Raw genomic sequence first — 26,147 nt, forward strand, 5'->3', positions numbered from 1 at the left:
GGGGTCCCGGTACTGGGGAAGGGAAGGGTAAAAGGGGAAAGGGAGGGGGGGTCCGGGGCGGGGAGGGGAAAGGGGGGGGCCCGCCCGGTGTGTGCTGGTCCCGGAGGGCCGGTCCCGGGACGGGACGGGGCGGGGGGGGGGGGGGGGCGGCTGCCGCTGCCGGGGTCCCGGAGCCGCTCGGGGGGGGGCAGCGCAGCGCAGCGGCCGCTCCCCGCTCCCCTCCCGCCGCCTTTGTGCGGGGCAGCGCCGCGGGCCCGCCGGGAGGAGCGGCCCCCCCCCGCCCCGCCCCCCGCCCCGCCAATCACATTCAAACGCCGCCGAAGCCCCGCCCCCCGCCCCGCCCCCTCTGACCCCCCCCTGCACCCCCCCCCCCCCCCCAGCCGGCACCGGGGGGCACCGGGCCCCTCCCCTCCCCCCCTCCCCACCCCCCCGCCCAAAACTTTTCCGTGCTCCGAAACTTCCCCGCCCCCCCCCCGAGCCCTGACCCCCCTCCCGCGGGGGGGGGGAGCTGCTTTTTGGGGGGAGCACCGAGGATTTTGGGGGGCGGAATTTCCCTTCCCTGGGGGTGTCCCCCCCCCCCTCCCCAAGCCCCCCCTCCCCAGCCGCTCGGGGCCCCCGGGGGGGGCAGCGGGGCAGGATCGGGCCCCCCGCGGATCCCCGGGGCGGGGGGGGGTTGGGGTGGAAAGGGGGGGACACCCCCAAAGCGGGGCGGCGGGAGGGGGCCGGGGGGGGCCCCCCCGGGTCCGGCAGGGGCCAGCGGGCGGCCTCCCAGCGCCGGCCCCGGCCCCGTCCTCCGGCGCGGGGCTGCCTCCCCCGGCTGCCTCCCTCCCTCCTCCCTCCCTCGCTCTCCCTTTCCTGTAACTTAAGCTTTTGTTGTGAGCAGGAGCAGCCCCGGCTGCCTTGAAAAGAGGGCCCCACTGCTTTTCAGAGCGTAATTGAAACCATTGCGCGGCTCCCGGCCGAGGGGGAAGGGCGGCGGGGGGGGGGGGGGGGGGGGGGGGGCGAGGGAGAGAGCTCCAGAAAAAAAGTAAAATAAAATTTCAAATAAAATGTAAAAAAATCAAAGCCGTGGGGGACGCGCGCCCCAGCAGCCCTCCCGGCCCCCTGCCAATGGCTCGGCCCCGCGGGGTGTCAGTGACCCCCCCCCCCCCCCCCGCCCTGTCCTGCCGGGGGTCCCGCGTCCCCTCGGCCCCAGCCATGGCGGTGGCACCGCGGGGCCAAACGTCTCAGGGGCCTGCGGCACCCGGGGGTGGCTCGGGGACCCCCGGGGAACCTCGGCACCAGGCCCCGGCCCGCGGAGGCTGGCGAGGCGCCGGCTGCGGGGGCCGGAGCGGGGCCGGATTCGGGCCTCCCGCGGGGTCACTCGGTCCCGTCCCGCTGTTTTGGGTGGCCCCGGCTCCCCTCAGAGGGACGGGAATGGGGCTGGGTGGTGGCACCCCCGGCGTACCCCACCGCCACGCTTCATCCCCGCTGGGGGACGGTGGCGGTGCGGAGGTGTCTGCACAGCCACGTGGAGCCTGGCTTCCTAAAAGTTCAGGATTTTGGCTTCCTAACAGTTCGGGATTTTGGCTTCTTAAAAGTTTGGGATTTTGGATTCCTAAAAGTTTGGAATTTTGGCTTCCGACGGGGTGTGTGGGGGAATGCTGTGCCCAGCTGGGGGCTGTCCCATGGCATCCCCCCTTCTCCCGGGTGCTGGTGGCTCAGGACAGGGGGGTTGCCAGCACCTCTGGGCCCTGGGGACACTTGGGGACACGGTGAGGGTGCTGAGCCCTCCTGGGGACACGGAGCTGGGGGGCCCAGGGAACACCGCGGGAGGTCCCTCCTGCTCACCACTTCCCCTCGTCCCCTCCCAGGGACTCGCACTGCCCCGCTCCCCGCTCTGGCCTCGTCCCAGTGCAGTACTGGGGGTGCTGGGGGGCACCCAGAGCTGCCTGCCCCTGCCCCCAGCACCCTGAGGTCCCCATGGGGGGGCCCGTGGGTGCCACCACCTCCAGAGGGGCTGCACCCGGTGGCCCTGGTGGCCCTGCCAGAGCCTGGTACAGTCCCTGCCCCCCCCCCATCCCCAGGGCTCTCCCAGCCATCGGGGTGCCGGCAGGCCCACGGATGGGGGACACAGCAGGAAGCCACCAGGGAGCTCTGGCAGCCCTACGAGCAGCACCCAGCCCACGAGGGAGACCCAGTTTAGCTGCGTTCTGTTTTTGTGTTGTTTTGTTTCGTTTTGGTTTGGTTTGGGGGGAGGAATCAGACCCGGCCGTGCCCAGGTTCCCCCTCCAGCCCTGGGGAAAGGCACAGAGGAGGGCGATGCAGAAAGCGGGGCGCGAGGCAGCCGTGCTGGGGGACAGCGGGACGGAGACCTGCTGCGGGTGGCCCCAGGGGTCCTCGGCAGCTCAGAGGAAGCCCCCCTTACCCCCCCCCCCACCCTCCGGCCCCTGCCCTCGGCTTTGTTTCACACTTAAGAGCCGCTAATTAAAACCAGCCACAAAAGGCCTGGCTGGCTGTGGGCTCAAGGTGCCAGCGGAGGCCGGGGGCTGTCACCAAGGGAACTGAGGGGGCCCCAGCATGGGCACCAGGGGCTGGCTGCACCCCCTGCAGGGGTGGCACACACACACACACACACACACACACACACACGTGTACAAGCATGCACACGTGCTCACACACACATGTACAAGCGTGCACACGTGTGATGCCCCGGTGGGAGGGGAGAGCGTGGGGGAATGTGGAGGCATGACCGGGGGCTCCAGGGGAGCTGGGGGTGGGAGCGCTGGGGATGTGTGTGTGAAACAGCTGCAGGCGTGTTTGCACACGTGTCTGCGTGCACATGTGTGTGTGCATGCAGAGGTGTGTACCTGTGTGTGTGCTTCTGTCTGTGTGTGCGTGTTGGCACACCCATGTCTATGTGTGCACACCCGTGTGAAGCTTTGTTGCTCCATGCTTCTGCTCTATCTTGCGTGTTAGGGAGGGCAGTGGTTCTCCGGGGCTGGTTTGCACTGGTCCGTACTGGTTTGCACTGGTCTAATGCTCCGCAGTGTCTCCATGTGCTGGTGGGGTCTGTGAGCAGCACTGGCAGAGAGCTGTGGGGTGCCCCCCTGCGAGGTGCCCCATGGCACCCCGGTGGGCGCTGGGCACCCCACGGCCTCAGTGGGGTCCCTGGGCTGGGCTGAGGAGGCTGCCGGCTGCCCCTGGCCGTGGCCTTGCAGAGTGGGGAGGGCTGGGGCTTGGCTTCCCCCAGCCCCACCACAGCCCCCGGCCCCGCCGTGCCCTGTCCACGGGCCGTGCCGCGCGAGGAAGCTGGCTTACACACACCTTGACCTTGCTGGCAGGGGACGGATCCCTCGAGCTTGTCCGACACATCTCCTGCCAGCGCCCGGTATTGAAAGCGCGGTGAGCTCGCGCGCGGAGGAGCAGGCATGAAAAGGCAGCTTAGGCATCTCCTGCTGCGAGAGATGGATTAGGGGCTTCGGGGAGGGCCGGGGGGGCAGCGCGAGGCACAGCCACCGCGGCGGGCTGGGGCCGGCTCCGTGCTGGAGGACGGGCGCGTGGGGCAGAGCGGGCACGGTGCTGCGGGCCAGCGGGGAGAAGGGGGCAGCGGGCCAGGCCTGGCGGGGCAGGGTGCTCGGGGCCCCCCAAAATGGGCGCTGGGAGCATCACAAGGAGGAAGGGGGCACGCGGGCCGGGATGGGGGTGTGCGGGCAGCAGCCGCCCCCGGCGGGTCCCCAAGGCATCCGCCGCCTGGTCCCGCAGCTGTCGCTGTCAGGACAGGGTATTTTTAGAGCGGCAGGTTGAGCAGTGACAATTTTTGCTCGTGAGAGTGGGCGGCACAAGGTGGGGGCTGCCGGGAGGCTTTGCAGCCCCGCCAACTCCAACGTTTCCCCTTTTTAATTTGGTTTGGGGTCAGAAATGTCCTGCTGGTCCCCAAGGAGGGAAGCCCCCGGTGCTGTCAGGGAGATGTGCTCATGGGGTGCCCACGGGGAGCCCGGGGCTGGGTCGGGATGTGTCCCCTGCGTTCCCGAGGCAGTGAGCGATGTCCCGGCTGCGTGCCCCCATGCCGTGGCCCCTTCCTGTGGGTGGCCCCAGTGGCACCCGGGGTGGGGTGCCCACTGCAGGGGTGCATGGAGGGGACGGGGCGCCCCAATGGTGTGGCCGTCCCTCCTTGTCCCGGGAACAGCTGTGCCCCTGACAGATGCCGGGGGGGGACTCTGCCAGCAGTGGGCATGTGACAGGAGGTGACAGCACTGGCTGCTATTTATACTCGTCCCTTGACAGAGCTATATGCTCCATGACCCCGCGGCATGGGCCAGGGGTGCCAGGGGCTGTAAAACCCTCCCTGGGGACGGTGAGGGAACGGGGGGCAAGCAGCCACAAGGTGCTCATGCCATGGGCAAAGGCTGTCCCGCAGGGTCCCCTGCCCTGCCTGTCCCCAGCTCTGCCAGCACCACCCCAAGTCACCCCTGTAGGCTGGCCCCATGGCATCTCGCAGCCACCCCAACTGTCTCCACCGGGTTGGGGGCGTCCCAAGGGGGGACACTGAGCTGTCCCCATGACCGGTGAAGGTACTGAGCCACCCCACAGCTTTGTCACCGGGGTCACACACACATCCCCATGGGGCACACACATCCCTGTGGGGCACACATCCCTGCTGGACACATCCCCGCTGGGCACGGGGTGTGGGGGACAGCCGGGGGGTGTGGGGCTGTTCTTCTCCAGTCCCCCCGGGCTCCGTTCCCTGCCCGGCCGGCAGCTTGGGGCCCAGCCCCGCACAAAGCTGCTTTACAAGAGCAGAGGGGGCCCAGGCGGCCTCTGCCGGGCCTCCTCCTCCAGCCCCTCGCGCCTGGCCCGGCCCTGCAGGAAGGGGCCTCCCGCGCTCCCAGGCAGCAGCTCCGGGCTCCCCCTGCTCACACACACGCACACGGCCACTCACACGTGGAGGTGTGTGCTGCACGCGCACGCTGCCACCTCCCAGGCACGCAGGCGAAGGCGCCGCTGGTGTCTCGCGTGTCCCCATGCACTCGCACACGCGTGTGCACGGAGCACATGGGCAGGGAGCTCACCCCTGGGGACGTGAGTGCTCCCGGGGCTGGCACCCCAAGGCGGGCTTGGTCCCTGCTGCAGTTTCCTGTTGCCGCAGCTGGGCCCTGACCAAGCCTTCAGTGCTGAGGGAAACTGAGGCACGGGGCAAGGCCAGGCTGGGGAAGGACAGGAGCCACCGGTGTCCCCTGCCGACCCATGTGGTGGGGGACCAGGGCCAGGCTGTGCCTCAAGCAGCATGGCAGAGGGCACCCAGCTGCTTGGTGGGGGCACCCTGGGGTGCCAGATCCCCCCTCACACCAAAGTCCAAGCTGGCAGGGCCAAGTCTCTCCCCCCCCCCCCCCGACAACCTTACAAAAGCAAACATGAACCCAGCAAGACGGGGGTGCCACGTTGACAAGGGACGTAAGCCACCAGAAGGGACTCAGCCCCACAGCCGTGTCCCCCAGTCCTTAGAGCCACCCTGGATCGTGGGACCCCATCTCCCCGATGCCGCACCCCGAACCGAGGGGCTGCCGCCCATCCCTGACCCCAAAAGCGTGCGTGGGAGCTCCATCTCCCCAGCCCTCTCCCGTCCCCGACCCCAAGTGTGTGTGGGGCTGTTCCGCGTGGCCCCATCCTGCCGGGGAGCAGCCCGGGGGGCCCACGGTGAGGGTCCCGCTGCCCCCGGCGCAGCCCTGCCTGGAGCAGGAGCTCCCTCTCGTGGGGGCCGAGCAGGGCGCAGGGCGCAGCCCCAGGCCCCACGGGTGGGGAGGCCGCGGGACACGCGTGTCCGAGCACAGGGCCGCTCGCTGCGGGTGCGCCAGGTCCCGAAGGGCAGGGGGAGGCAGAACCAACCCCCCCCGAAACGCAGCCATCACGCCTGGAGGTGGGGAGGCCGGGGGAGCAAAGAGCGTCCGGGAGGAATGACCCCAAAACCTAGGGAGGAATGACCCCAAGCACCAGTACAGGCTGGGGGGTGACCTGCTGGAGAGCAGCTCTGCAGGGAGGGACCTGGTGGTCCTGGCAGACAGCAGGCTGACCGGGAGGCAGCAACGTGCCCTTGTGGCCAAGAAGGCCCACGGGATGCGGGGCTGCACTGGGAAGGGTTGCCAGCAGCTCAAGGGAGGTGATGCTCCCCAGCTGCTCGGCCCTGCTGAGGCCACACCTGGAGTCCAGTGCCCAGTTCTGGGCTCCCCAGTACCAGAGGGACATGGAACTACTGGAGTCAGCCCAGAGGAGGGCTACAGAGGTGATGAGAGGACTGGAGCACCTGTTGTACAGGGACAGGCTGAGAGAACTGGGCCTGTTTAGCCTGAAAAAGAGGAGGCTGAGGGGAGACCTCATCAATGTGTATAAATATCTGAGGGGAGGGTGTCGAGAGGATGGAGCCCAGTTCTGTTGTGCCCAGTGACAGGACAAGAGGCAACGGGCACAAACTGAAGCACAGGAGGTTCTGGGTCAATATGAGGAGCACTTCTTTACTGGGAAGGTGTCAGAGCACTGGGACAGGATGCCGAGGGAGGCTGTGCAGTCTCCTTCTCCAGAGATATTCAAAAGATATTATCTTTGAGATATTCAAAACGTGCCTGGATGCCATCCTGCGCAAGGTGCTCCAGGTGATCCTGCTCTGCAGGGGTTGGACCAGGTGATCCCCAGAGGTTCCTTCCAGCCCCAGCCGTTCTGTGATGCTGTCCCCGCTCAGCAGGGATGATGCTGGTGCAGGGCGCAGCTCCCCGCCCAGAAGGAGATGAGGAAGAGCTGCCTGGAGGCTCCTCTCCAAAAATCCCTGCCTGCAGCGATGGCACACAGCAGCTTCCCCAGCTCCATCTGCCCACGCTGCCACGTGCCACGGCTGCAGCAGGGATTTGCCCAGGAGGCTTCCCCGGGAAGGGGCCTGGACACAGACCTGATGCAGGAGGAGAGGGGTGAGCCCTGGCACTGCGGCGTTTTGGGGAGCAGAGCACGGACAGGCACAGCTTCTGCTGGATTTCCACACGGCGACAAGAAGTGCCTGAGGGCAGGGTCAGGCCCAGCTTTGTCAGCAGGGGTAGAAGAAAAATGGGTGTTAGAAGTCCACTCCCTGCCTTGTTAGTCTGGCCCCATTTCCGTGGCATCATTGCTGTCACCTCACACCCCAGTCCCCTCTGCCCCCCCGCAGCCGGCCGTGCAGTCACTCTGCAAGGTGCCAGCTCCGAGGGGCTGTGTCCCTGCCTCTGTTTGGGGGTGATGCTTGCAGAGCATGGGTTTACTGAGGGCCACTGCTGGTCCTGTCAGTGGGAAACTCACCTGGAGGTTCCCAACGGGGTTTTGGGAGGAGGATGAGGGGGGCAAAGCTGTGCAGCAGTGCCCTGTCCTGCTTGGCACCCAGGCAGAACAAATTGGGATGGCTGGGGACAGGGTCCAAAGTTTTCTCCTGATTGGCAAAAGCCCTCACAGACACCAGGCGATGCGGAGGGCCCAGCTTGTGATGACAAGGCCTACAGACAGGGCAGCAGACTGCTTCAGCACTGCTGCCAGCAGCACAAACATGGGGCTGACTGGTCCCAGCCTCTGGCAGAGGTGGAGAGAGTCAGGAATCAGAGAATTTCCTTGGGGGGATTTCTGTAGGGTGGTGCAGGGGGATGAGAATGGCATCCCTCCTGGCAAGGGTCTGAGGGAGCTCCAGACAGGAGTCCTGGCAGCACAGCCCACACTGCGGGGTGCTGACAGATGAAGCCAGCTCTCTCACAAGCACGGCACAGAGCACGTTGGAGCTTCCCATGCAGCCACCACTTCATAACCCCCTGCACCCGGGTCATGGCCGGTAGGTGAGGCCCTGCAGGGCGCTGTGCAGGGCGTGTCACCACGGGGCTCTTGCCTCACGGACAGGTAACGTGGTGTGGTGCAGGCTGGCCAGGCCCCTTTCTGAACTGCCTTCCTCGACAACAGGAGGCTCAGGGGTGACCTTATCGCTCTCTACAGGTACCTTAAGGAGGCTGTAGCGAGGTGGGGGTTGGCCTGTTCTCCCATGTGCCTGGTCGAGGGGAACGGGCTAAAGTTGCGCCAGGGGAGGTTTATGTTGGATGTTAGGAAGAACTTCTTTACTGAAAGGGTTGTGAGGCATTGGGATGGGCTGCCCGGGGGAGTGGTGGAGTCACCATCCCTGGAGGTCTTTAAAAGACGTTTAGATGTAGAGCTTAGGGATATGGTTTAGTGGAGGAGACTTGTTAGCGTTAGGTCAGAGGTTGGACTCGGTGATCTTGGAGGTCTCCTCCAACCCAGAAATTCCGTGGTTCTGTGACAGGGCAGCAGAGGGCAGCACGCAGCAGGATGTGGGCAGCAGGACCCGTGGCGAGAGACGGGAACGGCACGGACGGAGGCAGGCGGGAGCCGCTGTGCCCGCGGCCGGGGCTGCAGAGCCGGCGGCACAGGCACCGTGCCCGCAGGCAGCGGTGGCACGGGACAGGAAAGCTGCGAGCTGCCAGGCCCCGGCACCGCGAGACAGCCTCAGGGGTGCCCTCAGGGCCGGCTCCCAGCAGCGCGGCGCACCGCCTGGCTGCCCTCGGGCCGGGCACCGCGAGCCCCCCTCAGGGCACGAAAGCACCGCGGGACCCACCCCCGGCCGTCCCCCTGCCGCCCATCTGAGGGAACGCGCACCCCCCCCCCCCCCCCCAGCCAACGACGCCCTCAGCAAGCGGTTAACCGAGCCCGCGCTCCTATTGGCTCTCCCTGCCATCACTCAAGGGGTTGCCGCAGCCCCATTGGTCCGCGTCGCGAGGGCGGGAAGGCCCGCACGCGCGGGGCGGGAGGCTCCCTGCGGGCTCCGTCGGAGCGCCGGCGGCGCATGCGCGGGGCGGGGGGCGGCTCCTGGAGGGGCCGAGCCGTGACGTCCAAGCCCGCCTGCGGCGGGGCGCGTGCGCGGGGCGCGGAGGGGGCGGGGCGAGGCGGGCGCCGCGGCGCTGAGGGGAGGCGGCGGCCGGGCCGGGCCGGGCCGGGCCGGGGCGGGCGGCGGCGCAAAATGGCCGACAGGTTCTCCCGCTTCAACGAGGACCGGGACTTCCAGGTAACGGCCGGGGGCGGCCCCGGGAACGGCGCCGGGGGGAGGCCCCTCGGGGCCCCGCGGCCGCCCCCCCGCCGGGGCTTTGTGCTCGCCGGGGGCCGCCCCAAGGTGACCCGGGGCCGGCGGCGGGCACAGCGCGGACCCCCGGGGCCGCCCCCGGCCCTGGCCAGGCCGCGAGGGCCCCACTGGGGCCGGGCGGCGGCGGCCGATGGCGATCGGGGGCGGGACGGGAACAAAAGGCAGCGGCCGGGCTGCGGCCGGGGGGGCTGCGGGGCTGCCCGTGGGGCTCCCGGGCTCTGCGCTCCCCCCGGGACGGTTCCCGGGTCCCGCCGGGGCATGGCCGGTGCCTTCGCCGAACAAAGAAACGCCTCGGAGGCAGTGCCGGGACGGGCCGCTTGGGCCTTGGAGCTCCTGGTTCGGGCGGTGGAGCGGGCCCGCTCTGCAGTTTCAGGGTGTTTCTTGTAGTTTGTGTTTGGAGGAGGGTGCCGGGGAGCGGGCAGGGCTCTGGGGGGTGCAGCCAGGAAATGGGCAGGGTCCGGGACCCGCCGCACAGCCCCTGCGCGGGGGCGTTCTGCGTGGTGCTGTGTCCGTGTGTGCTCAGCCTGCCTTCACCAGGAGGAATTGTAGCAGCGAAACCTGTTACTGTGTCACTGCGCTGCTCTGGGCATGCAGGGAGAACGTGCGGTGATGTCAGGGAGGAAGCAGGGCTCCATTACTTGATGCCAAAACCTTCAAAGCTGCTGAGCATGCTCGCAAACAATAACCCGGTCCCAACCCTGTTTTCCTCTAACTTTAGGAAGGGGCACTAGTTTTAATTAGGGCTCTATCCTTGCCAAATGTCAGGCTTTCAGTGCTTTTGCCGTAGGCTAAAATAAAAGGTAGGGTTTGTTTTTGTAGTGGGGTAACTTCTCTGTTCTCTCTGAAAATCTGGAAGCGAGAAGACATTTTGTGTGTTAAGGCTCCTTCCAAGGGAAAAGGGGAATCAGTCCCCTGGGAAGAAACCGAGTACAGAACAATTTGGAGTCGGTTAAGGCTTGCAGAGGACAGAATGTCAAAGTGATGAGTTATAAAAGAGCTGCTCGGATGGGAGGCTGGGGGCCCAAATATCTTGGCCAAGGTTGCGCTGGATTTGTGGGAGCTCGGGTGTCTGTGCAGGGAACCCTGATGCACGGTCAGGCTAATCATTTTTCAGAAATCTGCTGGCGGAAGAAGGATTTTCGGATCTTATTTTTTTCCTCTTTGTTCTTCAAAATCGCTTTTGGAGATTACTTCTGACTTTTTTTCCTCTGTTTTCAGACTGAGGTGACTTGAGATAACATTGGTGTGGAGTAAAGGAAATAACCTGCTATGCTGCCTTTGTAGGTGATCAAAACCAGCATGCCCAATTACTGCTCCCGCAAATAAGATTCTCTGCCTGTTAGTGTGAAGTCATGAACTTGTATGCAGCCTCCCTTTGGAGGTCCTTTTGTCGGGGTTAAGAAAGCTTTTTGTCGCCCCATTTAGAGCAGTTTTAATTCTAAGCTTCAGCTGCTGAACTATCTGTGCTGTGACAGAGCATGGCTACGAATGTGACCTCGTGTTATTGCTCGTCTGCTGGGACCCAAGCAGGCATGACAAAAGGGAGCTGGTGCTCTAAAATTACCCAGCTTGGAGCTGGGATTGCTGCAGCATGGCGAGGGGGGTGGCAGTGTGGGAGGCCGCAGAGGAGTCCCTCAGATCTCATCCTTGGGCGATCTGCTTGTGATCTTGTGATCTGGATGAAGTAAAATGCTGTGTACAGCCTCGAGAGAGGAAGAGAAACAAAAGGTCGGGAGTAAAGCGTATGGGTCAAAGGAACCTTTTAACTGTTTGGAAGAAAGACAAGCGCCTTGGGAGTAGCGATGTGACTGAAGGAAAAGCGCTGCTGGCTGGAACAAACAACTCTTTAGACGTCTCTTTATATGTTGTCTGCGTTCTTGCTGCAGAGAAACTAGGAAGAGTCTGGGTTTGGGAGGGTTGGCTTGGCAAGGCTGTGAGTTGAGCATTGATGTGGGCAGGGGAGAGGTGAGGTTAGCACTGCAGAGCTTACAGAGGTGATATTCAGGTTTCTGCACTTGTGAGATGCCTGGAGAAGTGGATTAAAGGTGAGCGAGCTGCTGATTGCTGTTCTGTCCTCCCGCCCGCCTGGCTAAAGGAAGCTCAGTGCGATTAGGGGGAAGGCAGGAATGGAAATGCACAGCGCTGGGGGAAATCCCTTCAGGAGGGAAAGGGCCTGAACCAGCAGAGAAGCAGAAGGTATTAACGGGCTGAACACCGAGAGGGGGTGAGGGGAGCTGGGCTGCAGAGCAGAGGGCTCAGCTGAAGATTGGAGAAACAGGGAGAGGAGGGGGATTGTTCAGTAGGGGCGGCTGAAGCGATGTGGCTGTAAAGAAAGCAGCAGAGGGAATGGCCGCTCCGTCAGAAGGTTGTTAGGGACGCTGGAAAAGAGCAGTGAGTACAAGGATAAGGTCAGACAGCCTTAAGGAGAAAGGTGGTGGTACGGGGTGGGAGGAGTGTGTGCTCACAAGTCACTGAGGCCTCTCTGTGGCAGGGTGGGAGGAATGTCAGAGCTGAGAGTGGTTTGAAAGTTGAAATTGCCAAAGGAGCAGGAAAAGGCATCAGAAAATCTCGCTGCAGTGGGGTGGTTAGGAGCTTTGCTTTTTGGTATTTTTTTCTTTTTTCTTTTTTGTGGGGTTGCCTGGCAGCCAAGTCCTGCTTTTGCTGTGTTGTGTAGGTTTAGAAGCTGCATGGAGGGCACAGATCCTCTTCCCTTTTTTGCTGTGTGATCCTAGACCCTACACAAACGGAAGGGGAAGCCCCGGTGCTTTGACTGTGTTTTGCAGGTGCTCAACTTGAGGGCAGCTGCAGTGAAATGTGCTGAGCTTTGCTCTGTGCAGAAATACTTGATCTTTCCCTGACCAGGGCCGCACAGCAACTTGTTAGGGAGGCTTCAGGCAATGAAATGATTTACTGAAGGAGGAAGGATGTTACCCATCTTCCTCCTTTCTTAACTTACCATTTCCAAACCTAAAGAGAAGTCTGAAGGCTTACCTGAATAGATGCTGACCTTCCTCCCCGCCCTGTAACACAAAGGGTTATTTTTGGGTGGGCCACTGCGGGGCTGGGTCCCTTGGTTAGGAGGGGTGGCTGTCACTTGTCAGCTTCCGCAGGCTCCGTGATTGACCGGCTTCCCCGCGGCAGAGCCGAGCTTGTGAACCTCGGTGACTCCAGTCAGTGTGAGCGATAGCTGTTGACGGTGCTAACAGGGTGTCTTAAAAAGCGTTACTGGAAGCACTGTAAATACATGAGACAGCTGCAATAAGTAAACATATTTTTAGTGTTATTTTTGTGTAATTGTGTTTTTTTCTTTAGATTAACTAGACTGAGCTCCAAGGCTGAATACCACGGATGTCTGTGCAGCACTGAGATCCAGCGGAGCTCCCAGTTAGTCACAGATGTTGAGAAAATGTTTTGTTGCTCTCTCCTTCTCCTTTGCATTGTTGAAGCAGAAATGTTACGAGCCATATGTGTATATGTGTACGATAATTTCCTCTTCCTACGTACATTGCACTTACTTGCATCATTAGCCAGACGGAACGCAGGCTGTTCTGTCTCTGGGTTTTTTTGTTCCTTGTGTAGTCTGTGGCATGGCAGAACGCTTCCGTGAAGCAGAAAAGGCAAGTTCTCCAACCTGGCTTGAATTGTGGCCAGTCTGGACTTCGGTTCCCCTCCTCTTGCTTACGCCACGGAGATAGACAAGTTTTTTTCCTCAAACTCTCCAAGAGCTACTCGAGCCCGTGGCTGTTGGTAGCCGCTCTGTGCTTCCAGCAGCCCAAGTCGGACGTGGGCTTTGCGCCTTGGCGTTGGCAGCCCGGCAGGTACGTGAGAAGCGGGGCTGAGCAGGCCTTGGGCTCGCCAGCATCTGGGCGGGCAGCACAGAGTCCTGCGAGATCCTCCGGGCTGTCGGCAGCTTCACCTTGTACACGTTGCCTAAGGCAAACCTGCTTGGTTTTTATAGCCTGCAGCAGGCCGGGGCTGCTGGCGGGTTGTAGGACAGAGTCTGTCAATGGCTTTTCTCTGCGCGGCAGGGAGATGAATAAGGCTGTTTTCTTTTGTCTTCTTGTGCTATCTGGGAAGAGAAAAAATGTAACGTGGGGGAATGGCGGAAAGAATAGGAGTGGAGTCACTGCAAAACATGATATCCCGAGCTGGGGCGACACAAGATCCCTCTGCCTGAATTTGCCTTAGATAAATGGAGCTGGGAGCAGGCCAAGAGGTAGCCCTCTTCCATGGCGTGCTTTCTGTCTTAAGAATTAATCTTACTTTTTCTGAAATCTGTTAGCGTTGTTTGGAGATGCTCGTTTATCGTGAGGCCGTGGTTGAATGTCTGGCATTACAGCACAGGACGAGCTCTGTCCTTACCTCCTTGGCAGGACGCACAGACCCCTTGGGTGGGCAAAGGGGGAGCATTGGGACCACAACTGGTTTTTGTCTGTTTACGTGAACATGGAAGGGAGGAGAAAGTTGGGGGAAAATGGGTTAAAAAGTAGATCAAACAGTATGGCTTTCAGTTCTAGATGACAGGAAAAGCTGAACTTGGACATGAAGTTTTGGAACTTGCAGGGTAAATGAAGTCTCTGTAGACCTGCTGCTTCCTGGGTTGCACCTTTCCCTATTACATTTTTTGCCACTTCTTTTTCTTCTCTCGTGCAGTGATGTTCTGTTGCGGCCAAGGCTAACTAGGTGGGAAAGGAAACTTTTGTCCTTTGGCTGACAAACTGTGTCGAAGCCATCGCAGCTTCTTGTGAGCCCCCCTCTTCCCCTGCCCCAGAGCAAAACCGTCCTGACTGGCCTCCAGGCACCTGCTGCATGGGGTCGTCAGGCTTTAGGACGTGACCTGATCAGGTGCACTTCTTGGCCAAGATTTCTGTGGTTGATATGCCTCTTTCTGTTGTGCTCTTTTAAACTCAGTAGTTCTTAGTACTTTCCATCTTCAGGCAGCTCCAGGAGTAATTAATTCTTCTGAGATTTTAACCATTCAGAGTTTTAAAGCCAGAAGTCAATATTAGGATGTCCGCTCTAAATATCTGGGTATTGCTTACCTGTTGATTTCCATCATATGACCCCATTTTGAGACCAGGAACGAGTGCTTGGCTACAGTATCTCTTGAAGACAGCTGTTAGCAGCCAATGTTTTCCATTGGAGGTTCTTCCAGGAGTTTGTCCAAAGAAAGGTGTCCCTGCCTTTGTTTTTTCTTCAGATTTTTCTGTTTTCAGCTTTTATCCGCTTTTCCGTGTTAAGTCTTTCTCTACTGTGCCGAAATTTGTTTGTGCCATGCCTCTTACAAGGGCATATACAACGTTCATGTCTTAGCTCCAGGCTCTTCTGAGAGCTGTCACAGCGGGCTCTGACTCCTGTTACTGCAGGACATTTTACTGTTCCCTTTGTGGTGTTTTGGCTTCCGGCATCGTAACACTTCCCAAAGCCTTTCCTGTGTGACTGGAAGACTTGCACGGCAGAACCTAGAACACTTCCCAGCTGTATGACGTGCGGAGATAACCATATTTTTTACTACTTTATTTGCCATTCCTTTATAGCTGCCCTTGGGTTATGTTTCTTTCCTTTTGATGCTGTGCTGCGTGGAGCAGGTGCCAGCAGCGTGGGTTCCCTTTGGTCCCGGCCCTCTCACTGCAGCCCCGCGCTGGGTTTGCGCAGGCTTTGCTGTGCTGCACACAGGTCACTGGCACGCAGCTCAGGTTGCTCTGTGCAGACATGTCCGTGGTGTTGCTCACTGCTCGGCAGGCTGCACGAGCTGTGGGTTCTGTTGACGGTTACTGGGCTTTCCCTGCTGGCTGGTGATAGAAATGTTGAGTGGCAGCAAGTCTCATGGAGGGACCTGGGAGCCTGAGTCCATCCTGCGTGCTCCTGAGCGAGCTGTCCTGTGATGTTCTGGTGCAGAAGCGATCCTTTAGGAAGTCAAACACCATTTATTATGTTTTAAAAGATGCCACTAGAAATACTTGCAAGCACATGGTGGTGAACGAGTTGGACCCTAGACAGTAACTGACTAGCACCCAGCGGGGTATTTTGTATTTTCCCTTTGTCTTGCTTGAAAGTCCTTGATGGTGATGAGGATGTGGGTGCTGGAAGCTGCAGCACCTTCTGCATCGCTGTGTTGAGACGAGGCTAAGAGAAAATTGGGTGAGGTAGACCAGTGCTGATGCTCCCCAGTACAGGTGCTGGAAGTGCTGAAGAGCTGAACAGCGTTCTTCATGTGCAGGAGCAGATTTAGTGCTGGCATTGGTGGTGGCAGAAGGAATCTGAAAGACATTAAATTGTTCTTGGTTGGTGCCAAAGACTGCAAAGCACTGCGAAGCAGGGACCTGCCTGTGGCTTCCACTCCTTGTACAAGCTGTTTACCTGTGAGCCGTAGGACATGAAATGGGACAGCTCTAGCGAGGTTTTTATCTGCACGTTTTCCTGGTTTAAAGCTGTGACCTACCAGTAGTCCCGAATGTGCTCTGGTTGAGTGTTGTTCCAACGTTTTTAGACTTAACAGAATTTTACCATCAAAATTAATTTTTAGGTAGCTAAACAAAAGGTGCCTTCAGCATCTCAACATGTAATTACAAGGTGCTTTCAAAAGTTGCCAATTTAAATTCATATCCAAATCATAAGTGATTGCTTTTGTTGTATTGACTTGAGAGGATTTTCTTTTGAAGTACTCTCAAAATAATTGTGTGTTTGCCTAAAATATGGTTTTGCTGCCGCTCTCACAAGATGTTGACTGCAAATATTAAGCTATTTCTGAGGGTGTGAAGGTGTACGTTGTCCGTACCTACATTGCTTATGTACAGGAAGGGGACTAGGGAAATGCCTTATGGTGTGCCGAAGGCAGTGAAAACACGAGCTGTTGTTTGTGGCTGCTTTACGTCTGCGTTGCTGGAAAAGGATCACTTCAATTTTTTTATTTTTTTTTTTTTAAGTCTTTGCAGTCATTTCAGGAAACGATGGGGGAAAAGAAAATGGTTTTGTTCTGGGAAACATTAACAAAAGCTTTCCAGGTACCACGTTGGTTTTGTATCACTACTTCTTGTAATTTCATGGAACTGCTTGACTTTTAAAAGTGTCCAAGAGAGCTTCTTTATGTGAGCGAAGGGTTGGATGGAGTTGTCTTCGTAAGCATATATTGGCCTTCAGAATGCATCTTCACGGTGCATAATGAATATTCAAGAAACATTTCTAAGCTACGCTTTGCAGGAGTTGTTTTTGAGTTCTCTGGATGGATTTCTGAACATCACCACGGTTGTCTGCATCAATTACATTTTGGAGATTTTCCATCGTGTGGAGTCATTGGGTCCCGCTTAGCTTATAAGGGCAGCATAAATTACCGCCTGAGATTCGCAGTCAGCATACATTCGGCAGTATGGATCTTGCAGAGAAATTAGAAACCCATTAAGTCTTGATTGCGTGCCGTAAACAGTTGATTAGCTGTGGTGTGCCTGATTTGGTTTTAACAGCTACCAACTCACGTCTGCGATGGCTGGGCTCAGCGGTGGGGCTGGCCACGCTGGAGCCCTGCACAAGGGCTGAAGGGCCGTGCAGGCGGCCCTGGGCACGCGTGGCTTTTCTCCTTCCATCTGTACCCGCAGTCAGTTTCTCCCATCCCACCGAGCTCGGGCTGTGTGAAGCCGGTGGCTCTGTACCAGGCGACCCGGCCAGGAAGGCTTTTATGAGAAAAGAGCTGGAGGCAAAGCAGAACACCATGTGAGACCTCTGTAGGTTGTGCTTTCCTGAATACAGAGGCTGGCGGAGCCATTGGTTTAGGTGAGAGTGCCTGGTGCTGCTCCCTCAGCTCCTCTCACGCGGCTCCACCATCCCCTGCCTCGCTGCAGCGCTGCTGGAGCAGCAGAATTTGGGTAGGCTGCTGGGCTGCAGCCAGCCCTGGAAGCTGATGCTGGAAGCTGGGCTGCCCTGTCTTCTCTCAACTATTCCAACTCCTTGTTAAAATTAATTAATTAAATGTAATGGGACGGCTGTTCCTGGGGTCAGTGAGGCTTTTTCTTTACCCAGGAAGGTACCAGCTGCGTGCAGGCAGGCAGCGAGGGCAGCGGAGAGCTGGCGTTTGCCCAGACGTGTTCGGGTGCTGCTCCAGCTTGGCTGCTGAAACCTCCTGTCTGTGCTGACCTGATCCAGGATGGCTGCAGGAGACATCAGCTGTGCTTACAGGCGGGCACTGGAGAGTGGAGCAAAAACTGCTGTGACTCGTAGCTAACTAACGTGGTCTGCACCACGCCATGGCCTTGTCTGTGGGTACCAGCAGCTCTTCCTGGCCATTCCTAGTGTCTCCTCTGCTATTTTATAACAATGCCTTGAGAGCTTTCAGAAAGTGGGGGTGTGTTTGGTTAAGCACTTTAAAGTGGCATTTTTGGGTAACAATGCCCACTCTGGTGGTTTGGCTTAGTATTTTGAGAATTTAAGGTTTACTGAGAAAATTCTTAGATAACTAGAATATGCACAGGTGGTGCTAATTTGCTTTAGTGTTTTAAAATTCCATTTTCTAAAGTAAATGGACTATAAATATTGTTTTCTGAGTCTTTCTGATGTTTCACCAGTGTGAAAACTTAATTTTTGAACACGCTGTGCTCTTTTTGAATGCAGTTAAAAATCGTGATCATGCTGTGCTCTTTTCCAGTGCATTTAAGAAATAACGAAGATGAGTATAGTGAGGCTTTTCTGCCAAGTTCTTTTCTTTAGATTATATGCATGGTCACGGGAACGTGTTGCTGTACACCCTCCTGAGCTGGAGGAAGGTAATCGTGGAAATAGAGATCGCGTCGGCTCTGACATCTCAGTGACTGTGTCCTGTGCATTCCCTCCTTGCTCAGTGCTGATGTTAGTGCCCTTAGCACGGACGTGTGGTTGTGAGCTGGAGTCTTCACCTCCGTAGCTCTGCTTGCAGTTGTCTGTGCGAGTCTGGAGCAGGCAGGATTTCCCCCAGGTGTTCACATTGTAGGCTCTTTGTCTCTGATTTCTGTTGGGTTTTGTGGCTTCCATTGTTTGCTTTTACATTAGCAATAGTGTTCTTGTAACTGAGCTCTCTTGTTGAGCAGTAACTGGAAGGGCAGCTGAACGAAAGCGTTCTGAAAGAAAGCCATCACTTTCACATCTCCATTATGCTCCTTTTTTGTTGTCGTTTGCTCTCTCCACTGGAGTGCCGCGTTGAAATGCTCAGCCTAGCTGCCGAGCTGTGGACTGCCACACTTACTAGATGGGTAACGTACAGCTGTTTGTAAAAGAAACCACTAATTCCCATCAGGAATGTGCACTGCATGGGATGCGCTCTGCAAGCTGACATCTTAATATCCTCTGTGTTTGGACAGATCGTAAAGAGCAGTCCGATAATTAATATCCAGGGAGGTTTAATAGCCTTGAAGCAGTCGAGTGACTCATCGTCCTTTCCTCGTGGTGGTGATGCTGTAGGTGACTTAGAAAATGCAGTGCTTGGATGTCTGGCCTGGTTTTGGATCCACCCTTCAGGTGAGAAGGAAGGGGAGAGCATGTTTTTCTTCTGCCTTGTAGCTGTGAAGATGCTTTTAAAAGGAGTTTCTTTCCTAGGAAGATCTGTGGGCCCTTAGATGCTTTGTCTTTGCCAGCCTTTGTGAGAGCCTGCCTCGAGGAGGTGACCGGCTGCTGTCCTACAGGGGCCAAAGTAAATTCCGGGATCCTCAGCTTACTCTGACAAGTGGGCATAAAACACCAAATTAATTTCACTTGTATCGAGCTGTTTAGTGGCAACAGTTGTTCACACTAAATACTTTGGGTTAGAAGTGTGATTAAATTGTTAAAATTTGAAATTATACTTGCCAGGTCTCAGTGCTACAATGTTTGGGACCTTTGAAGAAAGAAACAAGCAGCAGTGCTCTTCCCCTCAGGTTATTTCACTTGAATTGTTTCAGAAAACCCAGTGTCCATTTAGTCTTGGACAAAATGGGACTTACTGGGCTGGAAGGTCCACGTATTTGCTGCCCAAGTAAGGGAGTTTAATGGTCCAAAATCCCACATGGAGGCAGCTTTTGCTAGTTGACTTCCAGAAGCTGTGCTCCAGACTTGCTCGTTTAGCATGCGAGGGCTCCGAGACGCAGGGCTTGGCTGAGAGCTTCGTGCACGGATCCAACGGGGAGAGGAGGGGAAAGGAAAGGGCACGGGGCTGCGAGTGACCGGGCGGCGGCTGCAGAGCTGAGATGATGCAGCCAGGTGAACCACAGGCTGTGGGCATCTTGGCTCCTGGAGGGGAATGCAGCAAGCCCAACAGCTGCTGTGCAGTGTGGAGCAAGTGTGTGGGTGTGAAAGGCTTGCCCTCGCTCCTCATCCCAGCAGTCAGGTGTGTTGGATTTCATCATGACTGCAGTGACGCGCCCGGCTGGAGCCCTCGCTGCAGCACGGAGTGCTACAGATAGCAGTGAAGGGTGCTGGAGTGGAAGCCCATCGTCTTACTCGCCCTGCTCTTTCAGGATGGGGCTAGCAGCTGCACGGAGGCAGTGAAAGCAGTGCAGCACGTCTTGTGTGACAGCGCCCGAGCTGGGAGGCCCCGGTACAGCCCTGGAGCTGGGGGCAGGGGGTGCGAGGGATGAGGGCGCTGTGCTCAGCCCTGGGGAGTGTGCTGCTGGAGCAGGCAGGGGCCTCGTTAGCTGGCAGGGCCAGGATTTAGCATCTCTGTGGGGCAGTCACACAGGGAAGATGATCTGGGACTAGGTTTTGAACAAGCACTGTTTTTTCTTTTTTTTTTTTTTTTAATGTGGCCATTATTTGATGATCTGGTGCCCATTCGGTGGGGATTGAATTACTATCTACACTTAAAGGTTTCTTCTGAAGAGAGAAGCATTGCTCAAGTCTGCAGAAGATGCAGATTAAATTCGTATTAAAACATGGTCTGTGCTTACAGTTCTCATCTGCCAGAAATGCAGTTTATTCTCAACAGATTCAACATTTAGGTTTTAATTAATTGTTAGACTTAAATGTTAAAGTATTTTGTCTTCCTCTGATTCATTGTCTTAAGACACAGCGGCACAGAAATGTGAAATGGATCCTTTCGATGTGCCAGGTTGAGGAACTGGAAAACAAAGACAACAGATTGAATTCCCCCCAGCTTGTTTCAGAGCCAGCTCCAGGGCTGAGGAAGCAAAGGGACAAACTGTGCTGCCTCAGCCCCATGGAGTCCCGGCTCCAAAAGGCCTCTGATCACGCCATGGCAGGCAGCACCGCTTTAGCGAGGCTTTATTGTGACAGCAGAAGCGAGAGCCCCTTCTCTGCTTGCTCCTTAGGCACTGCTCTGATGAACACGCTCAGAGATCTGACCTCGGTGTGGCTGCTGGATTACCTCCTGGCTTTTTTTCCAGGGTGAGCTACTTGATGGCAGAAAGAGGATTTTTCCTTTAATTGTCTGCGTTAAGTCTTGAAAAAGAACGCTCCCTGTGATGCGCATTGCTTTTGGTTTGGTTTGGACGCTTTGTTACCCTGGTGGCTTAAATTGCCAGGCCTGGGACAGACAACTTCCTAATATAGTGAGTGCGGTGTCGGCATCCCCCGGGGCTCGGCGCAGTGTGTGCCGAGGGAATTTGTGTTACCCAGGAGTTCGGGGTGATGGTAAGCGCCCTGCCTGCTTCCACACACGAGGCATTTGTAGTGCTGCTACTTGTAAAAGCAGGCAGCCCGGCTCCACTGCCATTACCGGCAGCAAAACCCAGGAAGTACACAAATATACAAAATGAATCCTGAGGGACATAAAGGAGATAACAGTGAGATCCTGGGACTTGGAACAGCTTTGGTTGCTTTTTGGCTTCTTTGCATTTGTCTCTGGTCTGTTCAGTCCCCTGCATAGCTTCTGGGAGGAGACTTTTTTTTTTTTTTTTTTTTTAAGCGAAGACAAATAGAGTTGTAAAGCCTCAAATCAGCAAGGTGTGCTTTCAGAGTGGAATTGACCCTTGCCTTTTTAAAAAATAATGTAAATATGTTGGCAGGCAGTGCACAGAAGGAGACAGTGAGTAGGCAGAAATATTTTGCCAGCTCCAGGTAATTTAGTTGGCATACTCTGAGCTATCTGCAGGCAGCGAAATCACATCGTGAAATGAACGGGGGGGGGGAAAAGCAGCCTGTGACTTGGCTTTTGCTGGGAGTGTTTCAGGTGCTCGTTATCTAAATGTTTTGTGGATTTCAGTGTTGTACATGAAGCTTTACTAACGTGCAGCAGCCGACAGTACGAATTCATCAGCAGTGTACATGCTCTTGACTGCTTTTGTTCTCTTGGGCACTGTTACGGGGAGGCTGGGCTTCACAGCACAGCCGTGTACGCTGTGTACATCTGTGCTGTGCCCGGCTCCAAAAGCTACTGATTTTTGTTGTACACAGCTCAAGGATTGCACGTGCACAGTGCGTTTGCCTTTAGCTCGCTTCTTGAAGGCTGTCCGAAAAAGATTGCTGCCTGCAGATGAAATCCCGAATCTGCTCTGGGCACATGGGGAAGAACTGCTGGGTGTAGAGCGTGGCCTGTGTGAGCTGTCTGTGCCCCGCGGGTGATGGATAGGGCAGAATTTGGGGTATTGAGGCACGTTTTCTTGGCAGCAGGTTTCTGTCAGGATGCTCTCGCAAATTTGCATCACTGGCTAGGAACTCCAGTTTCAGAAGATTTTTGGAGGCTGTTGTCTGGCTTGTAAGCTTCCAAGAGGCAGTCCATTACAGCTGTAATTTGCTCTTTCTCATGCTGGCTTTCATTAAAATTTTTGTAGAAGGAAAAACTGGTGGTGGTAGAAAGGAGGAGAGCAACAACATGTTTCTTTTGGCAACGGTGCAAGGTGTTCCTGCTCAAAGAAATTGTGGATCTGGAATGCAAGGAAAAATCCCCACGTGTTTGGTACTGGCTGAGGGTTCTGGTCCCACTGGGAAAGGGACGGTGACAGCCTTTGGTGGCTGCATGGGGCCGTGACACTGCACAGTGCCCGGGGGAGGTTGGGAAGCTGCAGAAGCAGCCCCTCCTGGGCCTGATCCCTCCAGCAGCCACCTCTCGGCTTTGCTTTCAAGCTCGCAGTGAGCAAGTGGGACCCCGCTCCCCCTTTCCCCCCCAGGATGTGTATTAACTGCGGTGGTTGTTAGTGATGCGTCGTAAACATAGCGAATGGCCAAAAATGGTTCACAGCGTTCGCAATTTCAGGAATTTGAGGCTTCTGAGAAGCTCCAACAGAGACATGGATTTTCCTGAAATGGCCACTCGTGCTGAGGGTGTTCCAGCACCGGTGGCTGCTCTCCAGGCCGTCGGCGTTTGCTTCCCCAGCTTGGGAGCCAGCTTGGGAGCCCCTCTGCTCGGTGCCTCGGAAGGACAGGGAGGTTCGGTTCTGCCCTGCGGTGGGCGCGTGGCGCTGGTCTCCGGCTGCCATCGTTGCTGTGCTGCGCTTCCGTGGGGCCCTGGGTGGCCCCGCTCAGACGTCAGCGATTCTGAAGCACGTGTGGGGTGTGTGTGGGGGGGAGCTAGGTGTGGCACACAGTAACAATAATCCTGCTTCCTTTTCCTATACACGTGGCCGCTCTGTCGGACTGCAGATACCTTGTGGGCTGCAGCTATCCTACGGAGTTGATCCAGGAGTGTAGAGAAGCAAGGGGATGGGATTTATGGCTATCTGTAGCTTTTTCTTTGCCCTGTCAGCATCTGCACGCTGTATTAGTGTGCTGTGCGTCTCTTGGTCCTCTTTGCTCAGACGTGTTCATCTGTTTGGCCGTTACCATTTCTGCGTAGCGGCTTTAGGTACTGCGCTCAAAATGCTCCCTCCTGGTGCATCCACGTGTCTGCAGGCTGATCGTGGCACTGAACCCAGCGGTTTCTGGTGTTGGTCACTTGGGCTCACCTGGCACTGTGCGGCTGGGGGTGCAGGGAGGGGGCTGCTTCAGACCATGGCCATGTGCTGGGGCACAGCGAGGGCTTCCTGCGGTACCGCTGGGGGTTTTGGTTGACTTGAGGTGCGTGAAATTACACGCATGCTACAAGCAGTTTGGATTCCTGATGCAAGGAAAGCCTTTACAAAACAAACAAAAAACTCAAACAAGAAATAAACCAAAGAAACCAACAACACAAATAAACAAAACACAAAAAATAGCAACAACAAAATGAACCAAATAATAAACACACAAACTAAAAAACAGCCCCACAAAAAGCCTTCCTGGAGCTGGGGGGGGGTCAGTTCCTTCTCATTCTTGTTCTGAGTGGTTTTGGCCAGCACTGGTGCTTATAGTCAATGTTTCACAGACTTTAAAACAAAACAAAATGAAAATATACACACACACCCCAAGTGTTGTCATCTTAATTTTTTGATATTTTACCGACTTCTGCAACTTGTGATCCTCATTGAATTGGTACAGTTGGGTTTCAGAATGACTTTTTTTTTTCTATAGCCTACATACTGAATAGAGGCTGTATTTAATTAGTTTATTTTTAGCCAGTAAAACAAATATAAAATCTAACATATGCACAAGCCTGTATCTTGAAATGACACCGCGGACAGTGTGTCCTGCTGTAGAGCTAACAGTTTCCTTTTCTTACAGGGCAATCACTTTGATCAATATGAAGAAGGGCACCTGGAGATAGAGCAAGCATCTCTAGACAAGCCTATAGAATCGGTAAGATACATACTTATCATCATCAAGCCACCAAAAATTAGGCCGTGATCGGATGGTACTTGATGTGAATGCAGTCAAATTGGCTAGGAGTGGGCTCCTTTTTGAAAATGACAGTACGGGGTTAATTGTGGTGAAGTGCATGCCAAGATTAAGTGAGCCAGGGATTTAATCTTGAAGTAGCTCTCCTGAAATTGTAGGTAACTTAAACTTTAGTTCATTGTGATATTTCAGAACTTACTTACAGTAATACATTCAGTTGTAGACACTTATTTTGTTCTTTATGTATTTTGTTGAAGAATCAGTATAATTCTTATGTGAACCTAATGGAAGACCATAGTAAAATGTATTTTGATCCTTGATAGCTTTTAATTTCGGTTTAGTACTGGTGTGTTAAAGAACAGTGTTAGGATGACATCCGGCAGTATGGAAACATGGATGCATTAGTATTAGTATAGCAGCTCTTCCCCATGAATCTGAAACTGTGATGGGAGTTTCTCTAAAGTATTTTTCATTTAACAAACAAAAAACCTCTGAATTAGGTATGGAGAGTACAGCCAATAGATGGGGAAAGTTAAGTTTTGTTTAGTTTTACTTTTTTAAGCTTTTTGGAGCTTTTTAATTTTTCTCTCTACAAAACATCTTCTGCTAGTCTTAGGCATGATATCTTGTTCAGCCTAAACTTCACCCGTGAGTTTGGCACTTGGCTTTTGCCTTTCAATTTAAATATTCATTTGCGGTTTCAGTACAAGAGGAAGAAAAGTGGTAAAGAACAAAGGAGGGTTGCCCAGCAGTGTTCTGATTAAGACTAGTTTTTTGTTAAAGTTAGAACTTCTCAAATATTTATTTTCCCAGATAATAATTTTAAAGTTTCTTCATGTTAGTGTGCACTTAGAAGAAACTTAGTGTTAGCAAAAGATGAATATATATTTTCATTCATGTGTAGGTTGGTGTTGTGTGTGTTTGTGTGCGTGTTTAGATGTTTACAAAAATTTACACAACTTGGGGTGTTCGACATTTTTCTTCCGCAGCAGTTGGCCCATATTAGCTAAGCAGCCATGATCTGGTTTGTATTGCACGGTCTGCCTTTTTTAATTTCTTCTCTAGGGTTTCCTTTCCCCCTTCTTATTTCTGTTCTTCTGGTCCAGTGAACACTGCATATAGTACCTACTGTCTTAATGTGCTGGCATGATGCTAGATTTAGGCATGGCAGTAATTGATGACGCATGAGATAATGCTGCAGAGATGGGAATTTGTATTCAATGTTTTCCTGAATACTTTAATCTTATGCTGTGACATGGGGATTTTAATTAAAATGCCAAGCTTGTTTTCTTGTGTAGATATAATGAGAAATACTCATGGGTACCCTACCTACTCTGTGCCACATTGGAAATTAGCGTTTACAAAATAATTAAAATACTACCTACAGACTAGCCTGGTTATCTGCTTTCTAAATGTTTTCCAAACAGGGGAATAGAAATGGTCATAGATCGAATCTTTGGTATCCTGAAGGAAGTGATGCCTACGGAGGCATGTAAAGTCTGAACGAGCACACAGACAGTGCATCTTGAATCACCTGCAAATGTAATCTTTTGTTGCAGTTTGATTAATGTTGAACTGTGGCAGAAAACTGAAATTAAATTGCAGCTTTAGTATCTCATTCATGCATATATCACCATCCAAATATTGTGGCATTATTACTGTTACTCCAACTTCATTGTAGGCTTTAATATATGCAGTGTAGCCTTATGGTTAAATTTGAAAAGCATTTGATGGAGACGAGAATGGTTTAATCCTTAAGAGAAGAAAAAGGTAAAACCTCAAGTTCTTATTTTAACCCCCCCACACACACACCTTCTTTAATATCTATTAAGAGAAACAAGCATTTGAGGAGAAAAATCCTTAGCCTGGGACACTGAGCTCTTGCAAAAAGTCACAGAAGTCATAAAATGTGTGTTCTGCACTGTCACGTCCACCGTGCTCTGTGTTGGAGCGTGCTGGAGCTGGCTTTGTGTGCTAGTTCCAGAATTCAAAAGCTGCAACTGCTGCACAGTGGCTTGGTTTTTCCCTGACGTGTAGACAAGTCTGGTTTTTAAAAAGTGCCATCAGAAACAAACCAGTCGCTTTAAAAATCTTTATGTTATCTTCATTAGGTACACTGTTGATTCTTGGAAAAAAAAAAAGTGTAGCTGGGAAGTACAAATAATTCTGTCAGGTTTCCTGCCACCAATGACGATTTTGCTCCCACCCTCTTAATGACCCATGCGCTTTTGAAATTGGCAAATTGCACACATTAAAAGGAGTGGTTTCCTTGTCAGAGTCTGGTGTACCTGTCCTGCGAGATTTTTCACTAGGAGCGTGGTGCTCACGCTGCTTTTTCTGGCTTCAGGTATTTCATGCTGTTGGCCCACCCAAAAGT

The 26,147-nt window shown here is 55.1% G+C and overlaps 1 protein-coding gene across 8 annotated transcripts in view; it reads left to right on the plus strand.

The window, feature by feature from the left end:
- The first annotated feature begins 8,891 nt into the window (after window positions 1–8,891).
- The window catches only part of GPATCH8 (G-patch domain containing 8), a 55,454-nt gene continuing 38,198 nt past the window's right edge, over window positions 8,892–26,147 (plus strand). For all 8 annotated transcript variants that reach the window (XM_027445783.3, XM_027445782.3, XM_027445780.3 and 5 more), the window contains exons 1-2: window positions 8,892–9,052; window positions 23,657–23,731. Coding sequence is in view for 1 of the 8 variants with exons in the window: in XM_027445779.3 (XP_027301580.1) it covers window positions 9,008–9,052; window positions 23,657–23,731 (120 nt within the window). In the remaining 7 variants the exon portion in view is untranslated. The remainder of the gene's footprint in view (window positions 9,053–23,656; window positions 23,732–26,147) is intronic.

Source organism: Anas platyrhynchos, chromosome 28 (genome assembly GCF_047663525.1).
Source record: "Anas platyrhynchos isolate ZD024472 breed Pekin duck chromosome 28, IASCAAS_PekinDuck_T2T, whole genome shotgun sequence".
Taxonomy (NCBI): Eukaryota; Metazoa; Chordata; class Aves; order Anseriformes; family Anatidae; genus Anas; species Anas platyrhynchos.